General features: G+C 39.2%; 2 protein-coding genes across 5 annotated transcripts in view; both read left to right on the top strand.

Annotated features, from left to right (window-relative positions):
- The first annotated feature begins 861 nt into the window (after window positions 1-861).
- tmem209 (transmembrane protein 209) lies at window positions 862-12,118 on the top strand. Its single transcript, XM_036577463.1, has 15 exons — window positions 862-936; window positions 2,155-2,293; window positions 2,384-2,442; window positions 3,525-3,656; window positions 4,440-4,666; window positions 4,772-4,976; window positions 5,445-5,620; window positions 6,905-6,976; window positions 7,110-7,206; window positions 7,297-7,422; window positions 8,010-8,107; window positions 9,862-9,976; window positions 10,069-10,166; window positions 10,269-10,342; window positions 10,516-12,118. The coding sequence occupies exons 2-15, from the start codon at window positions 2,157-2,159 to the stop codon at window positions 10,568-10,570; spliced, it is 1,671 nt and encodes a 556-aa protein (XP_036433356.1). The 5' UTR covers window positions 862-936; window positions 2,155-2,156; the 3' UTR covers window positions 10,571-12,118.
- Window positions 12,119-13,263: 1,145 nt separating this feature from the next.
- The window catches only part of ahcyl2b (adenosylhomocysteinase like 2b), a 45,212-nt gene continuing 33,417 nt past the window's right edge, over window positions 13,264-25,058 (top strand). For all 4 annotated transcript variants that reach the window (XM_036577457.1, XM_036577456.1, XM_036577459.1 and 1 more), the window contains exon 1: window positions 13,264-13,627. In XM_036577457.1, coding sequence (XP_036433350.1) covers window positions 13,310-13,627 — 318 coding nt within the window. In that variant the 5' untranslated portion in view covers window positions 13,264-13,309. The remainder of the gene's footprint in view (window positions 13,628-25,058) is intronic.

The raw sequence follows: 25,058 nt of genomic DNA, 5'->3' as shown, positions 1-25,058 counted from the left end.
GCAAACATGTAATTTCTAAGTTTTACAGTCGCTTTTTGTCGTCTTGACTGCAGTTTAGGAAGGACAGATTACCAATTTTAAAATCAGATTTTGCCGTAATATCGACAGGCCTTTTCTGGACACATTCTAAGGCAAGATCTTATTTTTTGTACAACCCACAAATAACACACCAGCATATTCCAAACATGGCCTAATCAGTGTGGAGTAAATTGTGAGCGGGTCTTCCTGTGGAACCTTGTTTCTGGCCCTTACAGTGATGCAGACGTTTGTAAGCTTTTCTCACAGACTGGTTAATATATGCAAAAGTCATTTCTGTCTGTTGAGATTTGGCTGTGACTTCCTCATTGCAGTCTTTTCAATATGAGAGTATCTTTCGAGAGGAAAGATGAAAAACATCTGTAGGATGCCAGAAATCAACTGATATGAAGCATGTCTTAACACATAGCAAGTTTCTTGTATTTAGTGTCTTCACAGTGGATAATGGCTTTGGCTAAACAGATAAATATGAACTGTCAGCAGACCATTAGTACTTTTTTTAGAACTTCTGTTTGGTGTACAAACAAGTAATATTTTACTGACATCAATTCAGATTAAGACATAAGTATAATACTAACAGATACTGTAGAAAGAACCAGAGAAACTCGTGTTAAAGAACACACAGCTCCATGCCCTCATTAAAGTAACAACTTAAACCAAAAATGATGATTTATAAACGGGAATGTGCCTGACCTCCACTGCAGCTGTTTCCTTTTGCTTATATGGCTACCTGAGAGTCCTGCTGTTGTGAGACAGCCTAATAAGACATTTATTTTGAAAAGAAATAAAAAGACGCTGTTGCAGCTAGTGTCCGTTCTGCGCATGCGCCATGGTCTTCTAAGTTCACGCTGCTCAGTTTGGCGCCTTGATGAAGCCTGAACTTCTCATTGTGAGCTAAAAGTATGTTTTCCTGCTCTCTTCGTGTTCCTGCAGGAGTCTTTCTGAACTGTCTGCAGAACTGTTAGCTTTAAAAAAAACACCGTGTATGTTTTCAGTTTAAAGTTTTTCATTAATACTCAGGGAGATAACGTTAGCATAAGCTAGCTAGGTTAGCAGGCTAAGGAAGGTAAGTAAAGGTGGCATATTTAAATATTAGCTGATGAACCTGTCCGGGAAGCTTCGTGAGAGAAAAACATTTATCTTACAAAACTGTTGGTCCAACATTATCGTTAACTTTGACATGCATCAGTGAAATTTAGTTGTAACTAAATGTGTGTCGCTTGATAGAATTGGTTTGGCTCATAGAGCATCAGGAACGAAGTGGCAAACGTTAAAGGAATGCTTCACCCAAAAATCATATTTACACAGTTTTCCCTTTAGTCGTAGTAGTGGATCAAGCAAAACATGTTTGGTGCTTGAAGTTTGTTTCTTAAGTTTTGCACCGCAGCCACAAGGCTATTGTAGCTAAAAAGTAATGAAGTCTGTGTCGGCTTTTGTGCCATGTACTGCCCTGTCAATCACTACAGAATCGCCTAATTGCGGTTATTTGCGATTATAGCAATTATTTAAGTTGACTACAGTCATTTGTCGTTAGATTTCAGTCATATTATACTGCAACAAACACAGTGCGAATGGTTTGAGTTTGGGCAAATAAACGTAAATTAATGAAAGTAGTAAATGCATTCACTAAGACATTATGTGACTTATGAAGACCCAAAAAAAATCAAACTTGGTGCTCTAACATGTTTAGAGGGCAGCGCTGAGTAATATTGGTTTATTTGTTAGATATGTAGGTAATTCTAATGTTTTTAGCATGTATGCTGGCAGAATGAGTGTTTTCCTTTTTTCACCCTTGTGAAGGACATGATTCTGTGTAGCTGTAGATTTTTGTAAGTGTGAGTGCAGTATTGACCAGTACAACAAGTGTTAGTCACTAAGTTAAAGCTAAAATTTAACAGTTGTCACAGCCCGTATCTTTCATTCTATCATATCAGCATTGTAACATTTCATGGGAAAACTACAGAAATAAACACCATACACCAAACATGTCTTTGCTGCTTGACTACATTTGATGTAAGAGGATTTTTTTCTGTGAACTATTTCTGTAAGTCTTAAAGCGTGTTAAGTATAGATGGGATATCCTCTTATTGAATCTTCTCACTGTATGACTTCTGGCAGGCATGACACCGAGCAGAGAAGCCATGCCTTCTCTCATCGACAAGACGATGAGGATGAGGAGGGAAGAGCAGGAGCGGCAGGTTGTCCTTGCTTGGGCAGTTCTGAATGTGTCTCTTGCTGGGATGATTTACACAGAAATGTAAGAGAATGTCATAGATCTTATGTAAGCAATAAATAATAAATAATGTGATATGTTGGGGATGTTTGTCAACAAAATCATATTTTTCAGGTCAGGAAAGCTGCTCAGTAGATATTACAACATAACATACTGGCCAATCTGGTACATTGGTAAGTAAATATTAAGATTGTCTCACTCTTTTAGATTTGACAGGACTCACACTGTTACTAGCTTAGCAGCAGTTTAGTCTCAGTTTAACACAGGTTTGGCTAAACCGGGAACTTCAGAGGTTCAATACGCACCTGATTGAATACGCATTTACCTGATAAAACCACTAAACTCTGACCACTAAATCGGATGTACTGTCAAATTAAATCATGATCAACTGATCATTCCACTCCCATTTAAAGGAGCCACAAGCGCTCTGCTGCACTGTTTGCTTGCCTCGCCATCAGGCTGCAGACCAGAGGGCAAACAACATAAAAATAATGAAGACATTGCAGGCAATGCACTCTGGTTAGCATCGAAAAATCATTTTAAATTGGCCAGTGCATTTTTTTCTTTTCTTCCTTCTTTCTTTCTTGTGTGTGGGGTGGGGAAATGAGAAATAAATGTTTGGTCTGATTAAATTTCCCTTCTAAGTCAATAATAAGGATAGCCTAAACACAGGTAATATTTAGTGTTTTTGAACAATACATTGTGAAAATCCTAATCAAGATTGCAATGATTAACACTTCCTGTAGTTGAGTGTCGAACCTCAGTATGTGTTTATTTAAACGTTACAGTGTTAAAACATGCCATGAAGTCCGCAAAACATTATGATGGAAAATATATGGGCTTTATATGGACTATTAAAATATCTGAGCTGAAGATGTGCTTCATGTATAATAATCTTTCTTTAAATCTCAATAAAACCATATCTTTAGCAGTTTAAAGATAAAGCTTAGTTAAACCCGATGTGCAGCACTGTCTAGTGGCAGATGTGTAATGTTCTTTTAAATGACAGCCGTCGGGTTTAGTTTAAACTGCAGGTGTGCTTTAAACTGCAGCTTCCATGGATGCAGCAATAGAGTTTGAGAACCCATGTCAGTCTTTCAGGTTTAAACTCAGGTTGAACTCTAAACCACGGCTAAGCTAATGACAGTGCAATATCCCCAACATGTTGTCTATGTTTCTTCTTCTAACTACAGCTTTATTTGACAGAACTGACATGTTATCTGTTTCTTCTTTTAACTGCAACTGTATTTGACAGAACTTGCCCTGGGCTCCTTGTTCAGCCTTAATGCAATCTTTGATTTTTGGAAGTACTTCAAGTACACCATGGCACCTTCAACCATCGCTGTCACTCCAGAGCAGCATCATCTTCTTGGTCTCCGCAACTCCGGTGATTGTGATTGACCGACATACACACTTTTACGTCAGGGATGTTCGTCTCTGGTCCCAGTGGGCCGGTCTACTCCGGTTTGGTGTTTTTCCTGCTCAAACACTCATGATTCAACTAAACTGTTAATTGACGGGTGTAGTGGGTTTGTTTAAATAGGGGAATTACCAAACTGAGCTGATCACTGGTCCTTCAGCACTGGAATTATATACCGCTCCATAAGTAAATAGATTAAAGGACCCATAATGTGGAATTGGATTTTCTTTGCTTTTTTGTAAGAAAGGAGTTTGATGATGTATGTGGATGCACAATTTACTCCTCATTCCAGATGATATATATGACATATATAGAAACTGTGTGCAAACAGTCCAGTTTGAATTTGCTCTTTTTTTTGATGTCAAGAAAACCAACCCATTTACATATATCAACCTATTCAGTGTACACTACGTTATTCCTGTTTGCTTATTTTGATGTCATAAGAACCTTATATGTTTCAGGCTGGACTGCTTTTTGAGTGAGGCACACTACAAGGCAGCCAATCAGTAGATGGTCATTTACTTACACTTCTTAATGGCACAGTAACAAAAACAGCCCATTTAATTCTAAGGGATATAATAAGTTTGGAAAATGGTAGTGAAAAACACATTGACTATATTAAGCCATGCAAACATTATGAGCAGATGTTAAGCAAAGACAGATATAAGAAAAATGTATGACATAGACCCTTTAAACATTGCACTCTTTTCGGACTACAGAAAATTGAGCTTGTCATGTTGTTGTGTGCAGGAATTCAGGCCTCCCCACCCCAGAAGCCAGAGAAGAAAGAACCTCCAGTACCTCCCCAGTCATCTCCCCTGCAGGGACAGAATGTGCTTAGTTTTAGTCCAGCACGGCCCCCCAGCTCGAGCCCAAAGTTCTCCCCCAGCTGTGTGTCTGGATACAGCCCGCCTCTGAGCAACCCCTCCTCACCAGGCAGTGGGGGACCCTTTTCTCCAGCCATGGCCTTTGGCAAAGTGTGTGCACATGAAAATTATGTTGATTTCTCTGATTTATTCAGAAATATTATCATTGGGCTGGAATTTGTATTGAAATACATACATGCACCTTTGTCTCTTTAGGTACTGAACTACAGTCCATCTACCAGCTCCTCTCCTTATCCCAGTAGCCTGGGTCCAGTGGAGGGCACCAGCCTGCGGGCACGCTACCGGACCTCCCCCTCTGTTTTCAGTTCTCCAGGAGGGAAGGAAGATTACATGGATGACCTTAAAAGCTTGGAGAAGTTTCTTCGCTCAGAAGAGGAGAAGAGCCATCGGAGTCAACTTGGTAAAAGCCCCAGTTGTGTCAGACACTCTGTAATGGATAGCTTTCAGTTAAAGAAATGCTTTGTAAAAAAGAAAAAAGTCAAGACGTTTAATTTTCTAAGTCTATAAAATTTCTTTTATAGTTTTACGCTGAAGCTACAAGGCCAGTGTAGCTAACAAGTAATAGAAACTTTGCACAGTGTAAACTACCTGCTTAAATCTTCAAACACTTGCCTCAAACTGTGTTTGCTTGTTAATTAATATCAAATGCAATTTGCTTGTGTGGTTTATGACAGTAGCTATCCGAATGGACAAAAATATGAGCAAATATTAGGCTTCAAGACAGCTGTGCCGTGTACTTGCATTTTTGTAGATAACAATATGTCGTGTTATCAGAAACAACATAAATAATACTGTTTCTTTAACTGTCTGACCTGATGCTACCAATGTTAAAGCTAATTTTGGAGATATGTGTTTGACTCTTCATCAGGGAGTCCTGAGTCGGCATCTCCATCACATAGTCCAACGTTCTGGAATTACAACCGTTCAGTGGGAGACTATGCCCAGAGCTTGCGTAAGTTTCAGTACCAGCCGGCCTGTCGCTCCCAGGCTCCCTCTGCTCACAAAGATGAAACTGAGCTGGGTTCTAAACAAGCTGCTGAGGAGGTAAGCTGAGCATTTTTTAATCTCACTTTTCCCACAGCCTGCACAGGTGTGTTTTGATTGATAAGCACTCATACATACAGTACTGTGTAAAAGTCTTAGGTGGACATAAAACTTGTTTAAAGCTGTTTATCTCCACAGTTAGTACGATTTTTACTTAAACACTGGAGAGTTTTGGAAATGGTTAAGTTAATGTTTATTTGTATTTATTCTAACTTCAGTGTTTTTTTTAACAAATAAGCTACTATGTAAAGCTGTTTATCTGGCAAGCAAGCATTTATCAGATTTGAATGTACAGACATTTATACTCAAAGCATTTGTTTTCTTAAAGGGGCATTTCATCATGATAGTTCAGTTGGTGATGTATTGAGTGATTTGATGTGAAATGGTTCATTGTAGAGAAACTTATCAACTCAGATTTCTTTACAGTGGTAGTGAAAGGAAGCTGCAAGGTTGCAATGTCTACTATGCAAATATAGCCATTTTATTTACTATCCGAAATGACCAGTGAACCTACAGATGTCTACACAAGTTTTTACGGTGTAATGTTTATGGTAAAATTGTGGTAAATCTGGAAAAGTATGTTTTTGTGTGGATTACTTTGTCTTAAAACAGCTTATACGTTTGTCCCCGCTGTGAAAATATTTGTTAGGCCAAACCTTCTCAGAACTATCAGAGAAGTTTCTCAGGCATCAGCTAGTGCCTGAGTGGTTATTTACCACCATTTTTGTAATAACTTTCTGTGAGCTTCTGTGTAGCTTTTAAAGGCTTTAAATTCTTCAGACATGTGGTTCTCATCACTACCAGTGTAAATAATTCTCGATATGTTTCTCTAGAATGGTGCATTTCACATCAGACCATTGTTTACATCTTAGGGGATCAAATATGCAAAGTTCTTTTTTTTTTAAATATTGGAGTTCCCCATTATACCGGTTGTTATACTGAAATACTATTCTTAAAAACTAAATGCGGATATAAACACACCAGAAATGCCCATACCTAATGTATACTACAGCCAGGACAGCCAGTGTGTGTCTAGTCTAAAAAGCATTTTAATTGTTAGATGCAGTTCATATTAGCCTAACTAGCCTGTGCTGACTCACAGGTATGTTTTCGATACAATGTTGTATCTTTGTCAGTTTTTAAGGCTTTGTCAGTTTTTAAGGCTAGTGAGTTCAGCCTGTCTTCATTTAGGTGTGTGTGTGTGTGTGTGTGTGTGTGTGTGTGTGTGTGTGTGTGTGTGTCTGTATGTCAAACTGAAATCGTAGTTGTTGTCTTGTTATTCAGGTCTGGGCGCGCATCACAACCAGTCGCGTGGTTACTGACAGCATTGACAGCTGGACTGCCAAACTAAGAAATGTGAGTTTGATTTCTGCAAGTTTCTGCACCTTTTATTGTTTGCATTTGGTAATGTATTGCTATGAATTTTCCAAATGGAGTACCTTTTCACATTGAACATCTAAGTCAATTGTGCTTTTCTCCCACGTAACAGTGGATAAATGACACCATTCTGGTGCATCTAGTGAAGGAGGTAGAATCTACCAATAGCCAGCTGAGGAGAATGGGCTGTCCTGAACTCCAGATAGGAGGTAATGTTCTCACACAACACAGTTATTTTCCATAGCTTTTTTTTATTGGTTTTTAAAATTTACTGTTTATTTTTTTTTCTCTGTTTTCAGAGGCCAGTATTAGCAGTCTCAAACAGGCTGCTGTAGTCAAAGCTTCTGCGATCCCCACTCTTAATGCCATTGTGCAGTACCTGGACATCACACCCAACCAAGAGTATCTGGTAGAGAGGATAAAGGGTGATTATCTTTAGATCTCAGCACCTAATGTGTTGTAATGAGTTTCGGTGGGTTGCTTGTAACCACCATTTTTATAAAATACCTGTCTGAGAAGGTTTTATGTTTGTAGGATAGTATCCAAAGGATTTTAGTGAAAAGCATTTTAATGCCTTAGAGGTTTTGTCGATGTAGGCTATGGACATGGAAATTGTCTGTGACATTTTTATCAATGTCAACAAGCCGAAAAAAAATGTTTATTGATATCTGAGTTGCAAAATTGTACATTTTTCAGAAAGAAAATTATGCATTTATATAATACTATACTGTATAAATAATATAGGAGTCACAATATTTCAAGGCAATTTCGCAATGCACAATATGTATCATGATATTCTGACACAGATACAAGACGCTTACCACATTTAAAAACAGCCATCAAAAACCACGAATACAGTGATTTTTATTCAGTGTTCTACGTACTCCACTGCACTTAATCTAGTTATACAGGGCTAAAGATGCTCTCTTTGTAAGGAAACATGCAGTTGGTCAGTGGTTGGTCAAACACAACTTACATATACTTCAGAATTGTCAATGTCCTTCTGTTCCAGAACTGGCCCACAGTGGCTGCATGAGCTCCTTTCGCTGGAATGGAGGTGGGAACCTGAAGAACCGGAAGTGGGACACAGACCTCCCAACTGACTCAGCTGTGAGTTTCATAATCCTTTTTGGATGAAGAATGTTCTTGTTTTTTTTCCTTTCGTATCTGTGTACTGTGTGTGCCAGGCAAGAAGGATTAAGTGGAAGAGTCTTGGGAGACATTTCACTAGGGATGCCCGACATGATAGATACATTATTCGCTGATGAACTGGAAATTTAATTGTTTTTGGACAGATATGGGAATCACAGATGATAATTACAGCAAGTTACTGTGAGCCCCATTTTTGCTCGCCCTAAAGCTTGTCAGACTCCTGTTCTGATGAGCCACAGCACTGCGGACTTCAGTGTTCTGCCTCATTAAACTCACCTGATTCAACTTATCAACTCATTAGCTCAGCCCCGGTGAACTCAATTCAGAGCATTAGATGAGGGAAAACTTTAATCTCGCAGAGTTATGGCCCAGAAAGAAGCCAGTTTGACATGCCTGCCCAAACGCCAAGGTTACCAGATTGCTTCTAAAGTTTCCAGCCAAAAAATGTTCAAAACCCACCTAAATACATGAAAACCATCCAAACTAGTGCATATTAAAACAGTCATTTTAAACATGATATGAAATAAGACAACATTAAACCAACATGCCATCAATAATAAGCTTCTGGGTATGCTAACCGCTAATGTCTTACCTTTGAAAATTTTACAGGTAAGTATTTGTCACTACGTACCACTGTTGGCCTTTAAAACAAATGTTTATTACTCCTAAGAAAACCAAAAGCTTTTTACATATTTTTGGTAACCTGGACAAAGAAACCTATAAATAATTTAAATACAGTGATTATATTTGATATATATCTTATTTCCATAACTTGCAGAGCTTACACAAACTCATCGGTGTTTTTGGAGTATATGAAGGAATGTGGAGTCAACCTGATAATCTATTCCTTGTTAGGCCCAAAAGCACATCCGTTACATCAAAAATACATAGGATACGTTGTCCGCTGATGTCATCTGCAAGCGATAAAATGGGGCCAACAGCCTCTTCTCAACAGGAGTAACTTCTCAGCAGGAGTGACTCTTCCTAACAGGAGTTTTGATAACTGATTGGATATGGGGAGATGTTAGGCCTATTCAAATTTCAACTACATTATTAAGAAATGCAGTTTATTAATTTTGTATACTTTTTTTAAAACCTGAAGCCAAAATAATGCTAAATAAGCTATAATTTGGTCCACCTGTCAAAGCACTTTCTCCCCAGCAAAATCCAACCAAAATCCACCAAATGTGGCAGGAACTCGTCCAATCTGGCAATGCTGCCTGACACGTGCATAGTCAGTAGTTAGTCAGTAGTAAGCGTGTAAAAGCAGTCAGTGATTAATTTTTGGAATTTTTGCCTGTCTTATGCTCAACGCACCTCATATTTGAATTGGAATTGTAGTGTGAACTTTAGGCTGTTTTCACACCTCATTCATTTATTGAAGTCTGCACCAAAGTTTGTGACATCATTTTCATTTGGTTTGGTTCACAAACAAATAGTAACAAAAATAAACCCTGCTTGAGCTCTACTTCTTTATGATTGAATTCAAACTGATGCATGATTAAACCAGTCAGTCAGATCACTGATGACCTTTCAAAAGTACTTTCTGCAGTCCATGTGATAAAATCCAATGTGTGCTGCAAAAACGATATGAGCATCTGTAAAGAGTCAAATGTTAATTTAAGAATAAGAATTTTTGCGAACCATAGTTCATTTGTTTGTCAACAGCTGTCAAAACTGGCGAAACTAAATGATCCCTTTTCTTTTCGCAGATCCTTATGCATATTCTGTGTACATACCTGGACTCCAGGCTTCCTCCCCATCCAAAGTACCCAGATGGGAAAACCTTTACATCTCAGCATTTTATCCAGACACCACACAAACCAGGTAAGGCCATACACAGTCTTATAGTACATCATTACTTAGTGTTACATTATTTTTAAGCCCAAGATGTCCATGTGTGCATGTGGTTCAAACAGATCTTTCCAACGAGAACCTCTTCTGCATCCATCAAAGCAGCACCAACCCACCTCACTATCAGCTTATCTATCAGGGCCATATCTACAGCCTGCCCAAGGTATAGTGTGTTCTCACTGCACCTCTCCCTGTGCCTAAAATTGCAGCCATGGATTATTACCTGAATTATTCTGACTCATACTTGGCATGGTGGTGTTCACAGGGCAGAAATAACTTGTTCCACACGGTCCTTATGTTCCTTTTCATCATCAAAACCAAGGAGTCTGGGATGCTGGGGTGAGTGCTAATTTAAATTTTTCTCAGCAGTTGATATGACTTGAGTAATTTTCTCAGTGCTCAAAATTGTGAAGTTCCTTGAACTAAATGGTTTGTTTTTGGCTTTGAACTAAATGATTACAGTTCACAAGGCTGGACAAGAAAATGAATGGAATTTTTATTTTTCTCTACAGGAGAGTCAATCTGGGGCTTTCGGGAGTGAACATTCTTTGGATATTTGGGGATTGATATCGCCATGTTACTACAAAGTAAATCAAACACTGAAATGGTCACTTGAAGAGCAATACATTGCACAAGTCTGTATGTCATTACTAATTTGATATTAGATATTTTTGCTCTTAGAATTTGCAGTGATGTTGCATGCTTCAGAGAAACATGCACAGTGCTTTGGTTCCTTAACCAGGAACTTTAACTGTAGCCCAGCATGAGGCACTGAAACTATTTTCTGTAAAGAATGTTTTTAAGCTACGACACACAGGAAACTGTTAACAGCTTAGATTACAGTGTGAGTCAACACACAGTGTGGCTCTTTTCTGCCTTTGTACATAATCTGCATGTTGTTTGGCTTTGTTTGATACAAAGCTATAGACCTTTTTGGTTATGAATGTGTGTAAAGTGGTGTACTGTTTTAATATATATACATATAAAATGCTTATTCAGGCTTTAGCTAGTTGTGTGTTGTGGGTTCCATGCTCTAAGCAAGCATTTTCCCAAAATTTTTTTTTGCTTTTTCCGGTCTACATTTCTGCCCGTATCCTTAACACAAACCTCATATTACATAAATGGAAACCACTGAATACACAACACCCAACAGTAACCAAAATCATTAATTTATTGTGGAAACATAGGTAATCCTCAATGCCTTCACTGGTTGCTGGTTATACTACCATCAGCAGTGACAAGAGAGCAGCTCTTTTTGCTGTAAGTGATCAGTCTCGTACACCAGCATTGAAAATCTTTGGTCTGATCAGGATTTGATTGTTTACCAAAGTATTCAACTGGCTAACCACAGTTTTGCTTAGAGTAGAGGTTGTCAGAGGGGGCAATTATTTTAATCACCCTGAAGATCCTTTTGCTGTGTATATAATTGAGACTTGCAAGGGTGTTTTTTTAAATAGTTTTTTAGTTTTAGTTACAGAATACAAATGCAATAGTTAATACATGTTTTACATTTTAAAACAGTGCCAAATGATGCATTTTGATACCAATAAGACCTTTATCATGTTACCCCTTTAAGGGCCCATGTACTGCTTTTTTTCTCCTTCATTTTCCATTGCCTTATTCAAAAAGTAGTCTGGGCTGAAATACTCCTTGTAACTCCAATGTGAAAAGGTGGAACTAAATTTCTATATGCTGAATAGGAAGATGGATGTAAATGATTTGGTTTTTCTTAACGCACAAACACTGAATTTAAAACAGGTTGATCTCGCAGCTTAGTTTCCATATATTGACTGAGGAGATGATACTTTAAAATGTTTACATACTGAATCGACTTTATTACGAAAGAGTGAGGAAAATTTTCTATTGTGTGGGCCCTTTAAAGGGATGACATGTTCTACACACCTCTTCTTGTGTTTGTTGAAGTACCTTTTACTGCTTGATTGTTACTTACACTCTTCTGTGTTCTCACCTTCAGTAAGGGGCTTCTGTAAACTCTTGCAGGGCTGCCAACACCTTTTTGGATTTCAATTGCCAGAAAGACACATTTTGTATAATCTTCAGTTCTTCTTTGGAGAAGGGACAGGAACATTTTTGTCTGAAATGAACTGTAATAAATGAAACAAACTTTTCAGAATTTTCTGTTTTGTCCACTTTTATTCTGCTTGTCCAGTCTGGATGGTGTGTTTAACAGTCGTAAAAGGTTTTTCTGTATAGCTGAAGCTGCATTACTGTGTTTTACCACTTGGTGGCAGTATAGTATTCAAATTTTAAAGCTTGCTGTATGGACATTTGTTATTTGTACTGGGTAACATTTAATGATTGTAAATGTTTGTTACGATGGATGTAACTAAAGGATTTTTGTTAATAGATAATTGTGTTAGATTTTTGTGCTACTTTATCAATCCTTTTGTCTAAATAGGATATAAAGTAACTGATGATAAATGCAATTATAAGTGTCACTTGTCAGGATAATTTGTGTAATTATATAGTAGGTGTGTATAAAGTTATTGAGATTAACTTTCTTTCAGAAGCATACAGTTTAAGGTATGTTACCTTATAAAAGTGAAGGAATGGTTTGAAGACCATTTCAGGTACTTTTTTTTCAAAAGTTATCAGGTTTTGACTTTTGAGTTGGAATGAATCCCAGAAACAGCAATATTTTAGGATGTAATCCTATCCAGAAGCCAAAAGCCAAACAAAAAAGCCTGTACTGCGTGCATGTTGGCCCCAGTGTAACCCCTCTAAATCTCCATTGTTCCAAATGTAAGAAACAGTGCTTACCTGGTTTGTGCAATTATGTTTTGCAAATCTGTTTTTTTTTCCTTAGAGGGCCTGTATCATGGAAAACTGAATATGTAAAATTGGAAAAAATAATTATGACAGTTTTTGGTGCATCAAACCACACAAATGTCATAAGCTGAACCTTGATGGAAAATGTGTAGGATATAGGCCCTATAATACTATTATTGCAAACATGGGAAACAAAACTTTTCATGTGAATCATGTCGACCTACTTGCTCATGAGAAGGTTGTATGAGCAATCTTTCAGTTGAGGGACTGTTTTCTAGAACAAATAAAATAGTAGTTTATATTTGTTATATATTTATAATATTACACGTGTTGTTTGACAAAATATAATTGTGAACAATCTGTATCAGGGTTTTTTCTTGTGGTTGTACTTATTTATATTGCCCTTAGTTTTGAAGACTACATGTACCACAATCCTCTGCGGTTAATCGTTCAGCCAGTCGTATCCGTTTGTGTCGCTCTCGCTTGTATTGGGTGAAAACGAACTGGATTGCAGCGATGTCAGTTCAGGTTGTGGCAGCGAAAATGGCCGAGGTCGAATTAAAAGACGTTCCTAATAAAGAACTGTCCGCCGTGTCGCCAGTGGCACCCAAATCGGACGAGAAAGGCTTGTCCAACACTGACCTTAACGCCTCGGCTACGTCTCCGACAGTGGAGCCCGCGGTGAAGGGAGACCCGAGTCCGCTGAGCTCGGCGCCGAACACCGCGAAGATCCCCCAGGCGTCCGCGATGAAGCGGCCGGATCCGCAGCAGAACGGCGGCGAAGCGTTCGTTAATCGCGATGGCACGGTCGCGGAGGCTCCGAGAATGAAAAAGGTAAGGTCGAGACCATGAACCCCCGCCCTGGAGGAATTTTACAGGAGTCGCTTGAGTGAACTCTGAAAACAGCCGTGCGTGTTAGCCGAGCTAGCAGGTCATTGTGTGAGGAGACTCGGAACTCTTCTCAGCTTAGCTTAGCAGCGTAGCAGCGAGGTTTAGCTCACTTGACTTGTCTTTCAGCTAACGTTGTGTGGCAGCAGCGGTTTCTCGGGTAATACTGAAGAGCTGTCACAGTGTCAGTATTCTGATTCATGTCTTTTAGTGTGTGTGGACTTGGCAAGGTTATCGGTAGCTGACTGAGAGGAAATGTTTTGTTGGCTTTCATTAATTTAATGGACCTAGCCAGCTTGCTAACTTGTCCGCAGTGCGTTGCCGCGGCGCTGCGTGTACAGTTATACTGTATAAGATTGGGTTGAAACTGTTTTGTTTTCGATACAGACAAAATTATATAATTTCTTAGTGGCAGAGCTTTGGCTTCCGTCTGTTTAGGTGTGTAACTATGATGGTTGTCAAGCTGTAGTTCGTGATACCGCTGTTGAACACGCGAGGAGATATGAGGAGTAAGTTAACCTAAGTGAGTAACGAGTAACGAAATCTGCATCGATCTGACCGGTGTTATATAGATTTAATTAACCCTACGTTAGTTGTGTTGTGGTATGGCTGATATCGTGAGCCTGATGCAGTGTTTATAGTCCGTTTACACGTGTGGTTGTCGGTGATTTACGTCATTTGCCCCGTGTGAGATGGGATGTGCAGGGTACTTATGGTTTTATATAATATGGCAACGTTATGTTTGTACATTCCCAACTGATGTGTCAGGTTTACTTACCGTCACTGATCATTCCCTGAATCACAGCGTTCGTGCTTCTTCATGGTAACCAGCGATACCCGCATCTAATGTCAACGATAAATACATACACAAGTGCACCCTATGTCTGTTAAGGCAGCGTATTAGGTAAATTATAGCAGTAAGCACACGTTTCAAAAAACCCAATCCTGTCTACTTAGCATGCAGGGCATCTAGTGGCATCTGCACGTTGCATGGCTTCCCGTGGGGGTCTCTTCAGCATCGGCCTACACACTGTTACAGCAAGGTCATTCAGATCGTTATGGGGGACTCCTGGAGCAGCCAGATTACTCATCATTTTGTGAAAACCGGAGAGAGAGTGAGAAATGGAGACGTGATCCCAAGCTTTTCATCAAAGTACACTTTGTGAAATTTTCACTCCAGGCACCGCAGCATTCATCCCTCTGATCTGTGTGAAGGAAATTGTGTTTTGCAAAGCATTTCAGTTATTTTAGTGTTAAAAAGCTCACAACAAATCAGTTTTGCTCCACCATTTTGTGTCAGTGATGCTGAGTCATTTCTAGCCAGTGACCACCAGCCTTCCATAAAGCACAGCAGGGGCAAACGTAAGCTGTGACCCAGCTACATTTGTCACCTCTCGCTTTCATAAGCTTTAAGTAGCCAGGGAAAGATTAGGTGCTTAAGAGAATTTTCACCCTGCTTGGCTTTCCCTGCTGGACTGCTCTAGGGTCTGTCTGTGACGGGGATGTGACGTGAGTTCAGATGTGCAACGGTAGAGATATTTTACTGTTATTAGTCTTCCTTGAATTGGTTATGCTGCTTAAGTCATTTGTGAGAAAGCTAGCATGAAAAAAGGTTGATTTATCATGAGGGTTTGCAAACCAAGACCAATTTGGAATGAATACCCACTTGACATGATGAAAGATGAATTATTTTATAAAGAAATCACAGTTTAACTTCTCTAGCTGATGTTAGATAGGTCCAGAAACAGTGAAAATATTTTGCTATGACAAACATGTTGGCACATCGTCAACCGAGGAGAAAAGACATCGAGTAGAAGGCAGCAAGCCCTCATCAGCGTCCAGCATTACACTTGTTAGCTCTGTTAGCTCACTTGAAGAGACCACCTCTGTTAACAAATAAACACAGCTACCGATATGCCAAGCCTGTTTTTGATTAACAAAATGTATTCAAGTGTATTCTTCTGCATGCTGTTATATTTTTGTGCAGAGAGAGAGAGAGAGAGAGAGAGAGAGATGAATATCTGCTAATAAATCAGACATTATTGTGCATCCCTACCAGTCACTGTTCAGATCTGATACAGGGTCTGTAGTTCAAGGATACAGAAGGGCTGTTAATCACACCCATAATCAGTGCTTAAGATTTATAGCTGATAATTGATTAAGGTTATTTGTTTGATAGTGTACACGCGGTCAGAACCAAACATTAAGGGAGGACAGAAGAGTTTGCTTAACTTTATCTTTTAATGCATGGCACTAAAATTGATTAATTTTCCAACTGCAGGAAGATGGCAGATGGTGGAGACACCTAGTTTGAGCTGTGTCCCGTCATAGGTAGAGGGCTTGGCAGTGTTAGACTTGGACACCAGTGTGAGAGGAAGCTGTTACGTCTAGCTGCTGGATTTTCTGAGGGGGTACTGGCGACATCCCAAAAATCCTCTTAACACTTACTCAGTTATCATCGTTTAGCTCAGTATGCACTGTATCAGAGCCTTTCAGAACTGTGACCAGCACAGCCTTTTTCAGAGAAACTAAGCTTTGATAGCTGGCCTATGTTCTTGTCTGTAAAAGCAGGCTTGCAGCTCTTCTAGAATAGCCAGTTTGCTAAATGTTTGTTATGTCACAGAGCTGTTGATCCTCTGGTGCGGACAAGGCGGTGTACTTGTGTATTACATGGGTGGATGCCTCTAATCCATGCCAACCCATGTCACCGCAGCATAGATTAAGCTGCCCTCCCCTCTTACAGCAGGTAGGTATGCAGTGGCTCAAGTTTACAAGAAGTGATGATTATGATATTAACCCAGGATGTCCCAACATTGTCATGAACGTCCCACACCTGGAGTTCAGCGAGTGTATGTGTGGGAGATGGAGTGATAATAGCCATGTGCTTATTCTTTGCTTCCAGTGATAGCAGCTAGCACTGAACTGGTATTACAATGTCGACTGGCATAGCGCTGCCATAGTGTCTGGCTAGGGCGCACCATAAAATGTAATATCATGATTAGGAATGCACTGTTATGGAAACTGCACATATACAATATTATTTATGTACGTATCTGCCAGTGCTGATACAAACATAGTAGTGGGCAGCATACCAGTGGAAATTCTCATTCAGGTATGAGCATTGTCATAACTGTTACACTGGTATGCCTCAAATGGGCGCAGATAACACTAATGTTATTCCCTTTAGCAATGTGGCTGAGTCAGGGGCGTTTCAGCCGCAGACTCTTGACTCTCCACTTTGTTTCTGAGGCAGTGAACATAAAGGAATGGTCTAACTTTTGAGGTTAGCCTTACCTTAACATGGACACCAGCGATTGCCTTGCTTCTTTCGTCTCATACTGCCTGAAGAGCCACCTGACTCTGTCAGCTGTATCAGACCATGTTGAGGTCTCGGGGCCTTATGTGGGAGCAAGCTGTGGATGAGCTGGTAAAATGACAGCAGTGTCTGATAGTCTGAGACGCGAGTGTGTTGGACACATGTATGGGACAAATGACTTGGGACATTTGGTGAAGCTGAAACTAGCTCCAGTTTTTTTTGCATAAAAACACAAACAATTGGAAAAGTGCAAGTGTTTCTGTGTGTGTGTGTGTGTGTGTGTGTGTGTGTGTGTGTGTGTGTGTGTGTGTGTATATGCATGTGTATATGCATATACACACACACACACACACACACACTCATTTATATTCTTTTTTTCAGACTGAGTACATATTTTTTAATATTTGCTGATACGGAGTTCGATACTGTACTGAGTAATCTATTTAGAATATTAAATCGTTGTTAGTGTAAATGTGTAAAATGTGTGTGTTAGCTAATTATGCTGTAATATTTAACTTTACCTTTGATTAAGTAGTGCTGCGGTGGAGAAGAGTGGGCTTTTTTCCACATCAGAAAAGCACTTTTGTACAGCTGTAAGTAAAGCATGTTTCATAGTTTTGATCCTCATTTGTGTCAGACTCTATAGCTTAGTGACAAAAGGAATCACGTCCGAGGCTAAAGCATCTGAGTAGGTCACATGGACGTGTGTGTGTGTGTATGTATGTGTGTATATATATATATATATACATATACACACACACACACACATTTCACTGTGGGGATCACAGTCAGGGTGAAGCTGGTGGCTAGAGGTGACCTCCCCCTCAAGTTTGGTGTCCTGTATGTATTCCTTTCTGTGGGTGTGTTCAATAAAGGGCACTTGTTGCAGCAGAATCATGGTCAGCCCTGTGTTCTTATTGAAATATGAAGACTTCTCAGAATAGTAAGCCACTGTTAACCTACAAAAGTAGGTTTACGTAAGCATCTAAAACGGTTTTATTTGGAAAAAATATATGTATACCATGATATATACCAAAACTATCGGATATAAAATTTATAAAATAGCCACATTTTAGCATAGTCGCCTAGTGTCACCTAAACATTCTGCTTTTTCAGAGTAATCAGTCAATCTGATCTTTAAATTTTTATTTGAAATATTGGTCAAATCTGTCCGATGTTGTTTTTTTTTTTTCTTTTAAAGCAAATATCTGTTAATACCAGTGTCATTGTGTATACCTCATCAAGATACTTGTAGACATTTACGTGATACATCTCACAATATTTTGTTTTTCTGAGGCTTTTGAACAGGTAGGAACAAATATTTTTATGATGCATACAGTTGCTCAGTGTTTTAGAGGTGCTGTTGATACCCATGGTGTACTCATCTGTATATCATGCCCAAAAAACTTCAGATATTTAAAGCATATCATAAAAGCATTTATCATGATAGCGGTAATATCCTGGTATCTGAAGATGTAGCCTACTTGTTTCTTCAGCTTCTTGTAAGGTTATGTTTTTAAGCCGTAGTTCCCAGGATGGTTAACAGGCTTATAGTGTGATGTCAACAGTGTGAAGGGAAAGCCCTGCAAAAGGATTGCAGGTGGGTAAAAATAGGTACATACTTCCATTATTAGACTAGGACTTTCTATAGAGTACATGTTCCATAGATATGAAGCTTGAAACTGGGTGTAATTTGTGGTTATTTGAAGTTGTGAAGCAGGCTTGTGATAAAGTAAAGGAGCCAGTCCAGCCTGTGAATAAGTTTTCATAGAAAGTAGGATATTCATGTTTACCATATATAGCTTAGTGGTCAAAGCCAGTATCAAAGAAATGTAGGACATCTTGGGTCGTCCCTCAGGCTGAGAGAACATCTTAGTCTGTATTTTGCTGTGGTCCTGGTTTTCTATCTCGTGAAGCAAGGGGATCGGACTCAGCTTCGTGACGTAAGGGAGCGTGCTCTGTCCTGCAGTAGTGAAACGTGTCGGATTCCCATGACTCACTGTGTTCGTGCTGGTCAGCAGCAGCTACCCCGCAGGGGCCTCCCATGAGTCAAAGCCTCTGTGACACCAGCACCTCCTCCATCATCTCAACAGCCAGAACTTCCATCATTCGTTGCTGGAGGTGTAAAAATGCGAGTTTAACTGCATTGATTTTGGAACATTAAAGTTGATTATAGGTGATCATTTTTGGGCCAAAATAATACTTGGACTACTTTGAAACATAAAAGTAAAATTACAAAAACGCCTGGTATATTGTATCTCCACCCACATGTATCTTTAAAATAACTCTAGATCTCACAGTAATTAAGTAGTTTGAGATTTTGTGAATTTAACAAAGAATTATAATCGAATTGTAAAGTCAGGGTTATATTGTACACAGTATTTGATGGTCAAGCTAACAAATCAGGAGTTTTTAAAAAGCAAAATAATGTAAAATAACAGAAATAATTATTAACATCTTGTTAACTTTATTAACGTCTTGTTACTGTAACAAAAAATGTGTAGATTAGCAGCATAGCTCTTCTTGCTGCTGCATCCTTGAACAGCTTCAGCATTGTAATGTGCTAGTCTGATGGTGTTTTTATTTCACTAGATGAACTCGGAACAGGTTTACAGCAGAGCTGATGGTATTTTTTTTCACATGAAAACTATGTTTACAAAACTAGTAGTATTTTAGGCTAATTAACTAGTTTAACATTGCTAAAATACGTAAGTTAAATACTTCTGATTAACAGAACCAACACAACATAGAATGTTGACTAGTGTGGGTAACATAATATGTTAAACTTTAGTGATTAGGGTAATGTTAGCTTATTCTGACAAATCATTTACAGTGTGAACTGCTCATCCTACGGGGAGTAAATGGGTTTGTCAGAACACCAGTGTGGGTGGAAAACTACCTTTGACTGACTGTAATTAGGCTCCAGTCTGTGCTTGTGAAATCCAGCATCCTCAACAAGAACAGTTGGTCATTCAAGGCAATGAATTCCATATTTTTTGGTTAGTTATACTTTGCACTTTTGCTCCGTCATGTGTTAATTTTTCTTTGTCATTTCAAAAACTGAGGTTGCATATGGAGTTAGTGTGGTGGCAGAGGGGTTCCTGTCTGCTTCTGTTGTTTTCTGTATTCTGCGTATTGAGCAGGGTGTGTTTTAACATGTAGTGCAGAGGTTCTTGGGCATTGTACACTGTCTTGATATTTGGCAGGATCAGAGGTTATAAAGTTCTTGTGTAACATTCCATGTAGAAATTGTGAAGTAGTTCCATGCGGCGACCTTCTTCCACCCCATCCTCCCCCGTTTACAGCCCTTGTTTACAGCCCTGTTCATTGCTCAAGAAATAAAAGTCCACACTGCTAAACTCATTCTTCAGAAGTCTTTTGTCAGTGTGTTTCTCCAAGCTGAGGTGCTTTGTTGTTTGCATGCTCCGTGAGATTCTCTGAGATTTGTTCACCCTTTTCTCGGAGAGTGCTCTGTCCACAGGAAATATTTCTCACCATGGTGTGAAGCCTGGCCACTCTGAGGAATGCAGGAACAGAAAGAGCGCAGGAACATAAATTTCATAGCTTTCTGAAAAGCTTTTTCTCTCTGTGAATAAATGTTCATGGCCAATGAATAGCTTGCGTCTGTTGATACATTGACATGTTTCATTCATGTCACACATCACAGGAAATGCTTGAAAGCTGATAACCAAGGGCACATGTGCAACCTGCTGATGGAAACGGAACTAGACACGCTTGGATGAAGCATGGAGAGTTGTACACGTGACCCTGTGTTTATTAATACGGTGACTGGTCAGAGAAAAAGTAATGGTTGCAGCTCTGATGGGGGATGGTTCCCTCATAAGTGCACTGAAGTGTGCAGCCTTTCACTACTGAAGTATAAGGAGAGTCAAATTATGAGCGAGATCTCAAAAATCCTGGAGTCATTACGTCTTTACGTTCCAGCTTCTCTGTGGTTAAATTAGCTCCTCCTCAATGGTGATCGTAGGATTATGATAGTAAGGTGAAAGGGAGACAGAGCAACCAGCTTGTGGGCTAGGTTTTGGGTGTTAAACATAGCCAAAGCATTTAAAAAGATGATTCATGAATTAGCAAGTTACTACATTTTGTATAAACAAGACGGGTGCACACTGCTGTTGTAATGTAATGTAAAGACTCTGTACCAATTTAAGGGCTCTTCCTAGAACCTATACGTTATGCAGAGGTTCTTTAAACGAAGCGTAATCATTGGAGCCTGTTCATTATGAGCAAATATCCATGGAGATGTCAGGTACTTTCACTTTATTGAAATCACAGTCAGTGATGTAAGACCAAACGGATAGACAACAGGATGTCTGCTCTGAAACTTAGCAAGCTGGCAAAGTATGCATCTTAGATAAGGCCGAGATTGCTTGCTTACTACAGGGGCTTGTTTGATTTGTTTGATGGACTCTCTGGGTGCACATGTAGACTTGATGACAGTAGTGATACGAGCCGTCACACCCGGCCAGATACCATTCTTTTCAATTACAAAGTTTAAATTTTCCTCTTGCTATAGTTCCTTGCCGAGCTCCAGGTGTCTGGTTCCAAGACTAATCTCCAACCAAAGGTCCCACTGCTGAACATTTAAGAACACCTGTTGCTTTGTTGGTCGTTGACTTGTGTCTGTTTTATTCTTGTGCTTGGTTGTGCTTTTAAGAATTATTGCAATGAAGTCTAACATAAACGTAGGTCTCAGAGATCATTGGTGATCCACTACTGTCATATTTGGTCATGGACATGGTGTAACTATACAGTTTTCACATCAAGCGTGCCTTTGGTTTGTGGTCTCATTTGACTGGTTACAGGTGCTTTCTCTGCTTTCCTTGAGTTTGTTAGTCAGGACAGTAAAAGCCGCAGTTATATGAACCACCATTTTTCTTGGCTTTTTCACCTCTCTCCATTTTCTTCCTGCATGCATGCAGCATTCACATGGGGTCTTTTCCTGGCTTGCGTACAGCTGAAGACAGCCTTACTGGCAACTGTTTTAGTGTATTTTTTTATAGCTTACCAGCATTGTTGAGTAATCATCCGTTTTTCTTTGTTTCAAAGTTTATTTATTTATTTATTTTGTGTGTGTTTCTCATGTTGACGGATGACAAAGGTATTTCACCTGTTTCACAATACTGTTCACAAGTGAGTAACTTCAAATGGAAATTTATTACAGACTTGCTGATAAAATATATTTTAAATACGTCTCTCCTTCTGTTGCCTTACCACTGTTTTTTTTTGGCTTATAGCTTTGTCTGTGAAACTGTATCTCTGCACATTTATATGTCCATTTCCTGTTACTCTCACAGTTAATTTTGATTTGGTGACCTTGGCAGTGTGCCGTAATGGTGCACTCAGAACATAAACAAGTTATCACTTTTTCTTGTATCTCAGCTGAGATTTTGCTCTCAGCTTAGCTTGTCACCAGGCTGTGATCAGCTTAGACATAAGGCAGAACAATTTGGTGATAAATCTAATTGTGATTTCTATAAGTAATATTGCGATAGTGCTTTCTAAAAATTAAGCTCAGCGCATTTTGTTTTTGCCAAAAATACCAGCATATCCATTTTTTGAGTTTGAGGCTTGAATGCAGTGTGCCAAACGTCCAGTTCACAAGTTCTGCTGTAGTAGTTTACATTTCCCTGTTTAAAACTTATGACAACTTTGAATAAAGATATAATTGAAATTACAAGTCTTGCAGTTCAAAAATTGCCCTCTTTCAAATTGCAATTTCAATATAAAAACAATCGTTCAGCCCTACTTAGTCAAGTTTGGTCAACTAAACTAGCTTCAAAGTACTGGTTCCTGTGTGAGCATTTAGTCTTATTGTACTCTTTTAGGGTGTTAGGCCACTGGCTTAATTGCACTACCAATGTTTTGTACTTTGGGTGATTAGCGAATGTACTTTGTGCTGTTGAATCATATTATATTGTTCCCTCAGTCCAGCAAACCAATGCACGAGGGTTTTTGTCCCCACAGTTGGTCTTGATAAGCCGATAGAGTGCACTGAGTGACATACTTGCCTTTTATCACAAATAAGCTTGAAACTAGAATAGTGAAAAAGGCAAAAATCAAATGAAGCATTGCTGATAGTGTTTCCTGGCTGTATGGCTGAGCTTATTTATGGACAGCAGGAGCACTGGGCCTTCGTTAAGGATGGCAGTTGGCCCTTTCTTCAGCAGGTGTTGTGATCATGTGGTGTTGCCTGCTTAGCTTTGCTCTATCCAGCAGTCGTCACATAGTGAAGTATTGCTTTAATATGTTGCTATGTTTCAACTCAAAGCTCTACAGGCCGTCAGCTGGAGCATATAGGCCCAAATGTGACCACTTTTCATTGCTCTTCAGGTTTTTGTGTTCTGGGATTTGTTACAGCACTTTGTTTCCAATTTTGTTCATATGAAAGTGTTTATGGAAGGGATTCTGTATACTAGCAGTCAGTATTAGTACCAATATATTTGTAATAATGTATAAAAAAAGAAATTACCTCTAGCTTAAACATTGAGAGACCACCTATATGCTACAGTTGAGGTTGTGTAGAGCCAAAGTGTATTGTAGTGTATTGTGTATGTAGAACAGTAGGTTTTGCTCCTGTATATTCATTAACAGGTCTTCCATTTGGCTGTCCAGTCATGATGTTGAAATTATGCTTGGTATTCGAATAGAATGAAACATTAACTAACAGTTACAGTACTGTAAGAAATGGTACAGTGGCTCAGTGTTTGATTTTTCCTTTGTCACATTTTTATTTTAAACAAAACAATTACAGTATAGATAAATTGTAAAGTTGCAGCTTTCATTTTTCACATTTCTCAGGATATGTATGTTCATATTGGGAGAAATGTGTCGAAAAATACTTCCCTTTTTATTCCTGCTCTTCTGCTTTCATGACTGGGATTCCTATGTGATTCACCCATACTGACATAAAACCCCTCATAACTGAAATTCAACATGTTAACCTCATAGTCATTATTTTATTTAAAGTTAAATGTGCTATAATAAATACTGGCCTTTCATAGCTCAATCAGGATTTGGCCAGTTTGTGCCGCTTCTGCTGAAATATCTTTTCAGTTAGAATCCTGTTTACAGGTAGAAGCCTAAGGCTGATGAATGTGTAGCCAGCTTGGTAGACAAAGTATACTGCACACAGTGAACACTCCACAGAGTGAAATGTAGCTTAGACCCCATCATTAGCCATGCACAAAGAGCACTCGTTGTATTCAAAAAGTGCTGTATCACAAAGGACTCTCACAGAAGAGCCATGGTCCTGTCTGGCCTGCTTCCTTTCCCCCCCGAGGACTAAGAGACTAGCCATGGCTGTAGTAATCCAGAGACTATTGCACAGGTCTGGGTGAAGCTGAACATTTCATGCTCATCAGCAGGTTGCTAAATACATGTGTTGCAAATATTGTTGCCTCACATACTAGACATAACTTCATATGCATTTTTTTCCACAATTTATTTGAGGTGTTCTAGACAGCAGCGCGTGATGTGTGACTATAGACTCATAGATGGACCATTCCCACTCTCTATTAAACAAAGTGCTGACCAAAATGAAAAGTTTAAAAATGACTTTTACAGCACAGTGTGTTTAACTTAATTACAGCTTTGGGTGAAAGAAAATGCTATTTTCAACAGGCTGCCCACGGAGACCCATAATTTAACTATAACCTAAGCTCTCCATCCCCAGCTTTGTAGTGGGGACATCATTTTCAGACTGGAGACAACAGAAACGCAGCTACTTTTATTTGGTCTCTCTTGATGGTCACATCTGTACCATCCCTTTCTTTTGAATCCTTTGTAGATCAGATATTATTAAACTTGCTTTGCTTCTTGGTTTACTGTGGATAAACTGAGTTAACTAACTTTAACCTTGTTGTTAGCTTCAGATAGGTTTCTGTCTCTTGCTGATTTTCTTGGTTAACACTACAGCATAAGCTAGCTGACAGTTTGTTGGCAACTTCATTATGTAACTAACCAACTAACATTAGCATTAGCTACGTCAGCTACACAGCTTACTACGAAATACGAAAAATAGCTACCTGTCTAGCAGAT

Source organism: Colossoma macropomum, unplaced genomic scaffold (genome assembly GCF_904425465.1).
Source record: "Colossoma macropomum unplaced genomic scaffold, Colossoma_macropomum, whole genome shotgun sequence".
Lineage (NCBI taxonomy): Eukaryota > Metazoa > Chordata > Actinopteri > Characiformes > Serrasalmidae > Colossoma > Colossoma macropomum.
The sequence above is the reverse complement of the archived record's forward strand: the minus strand, read 5'-3'. Positions and strand labels throughout refer to the sequence as shown.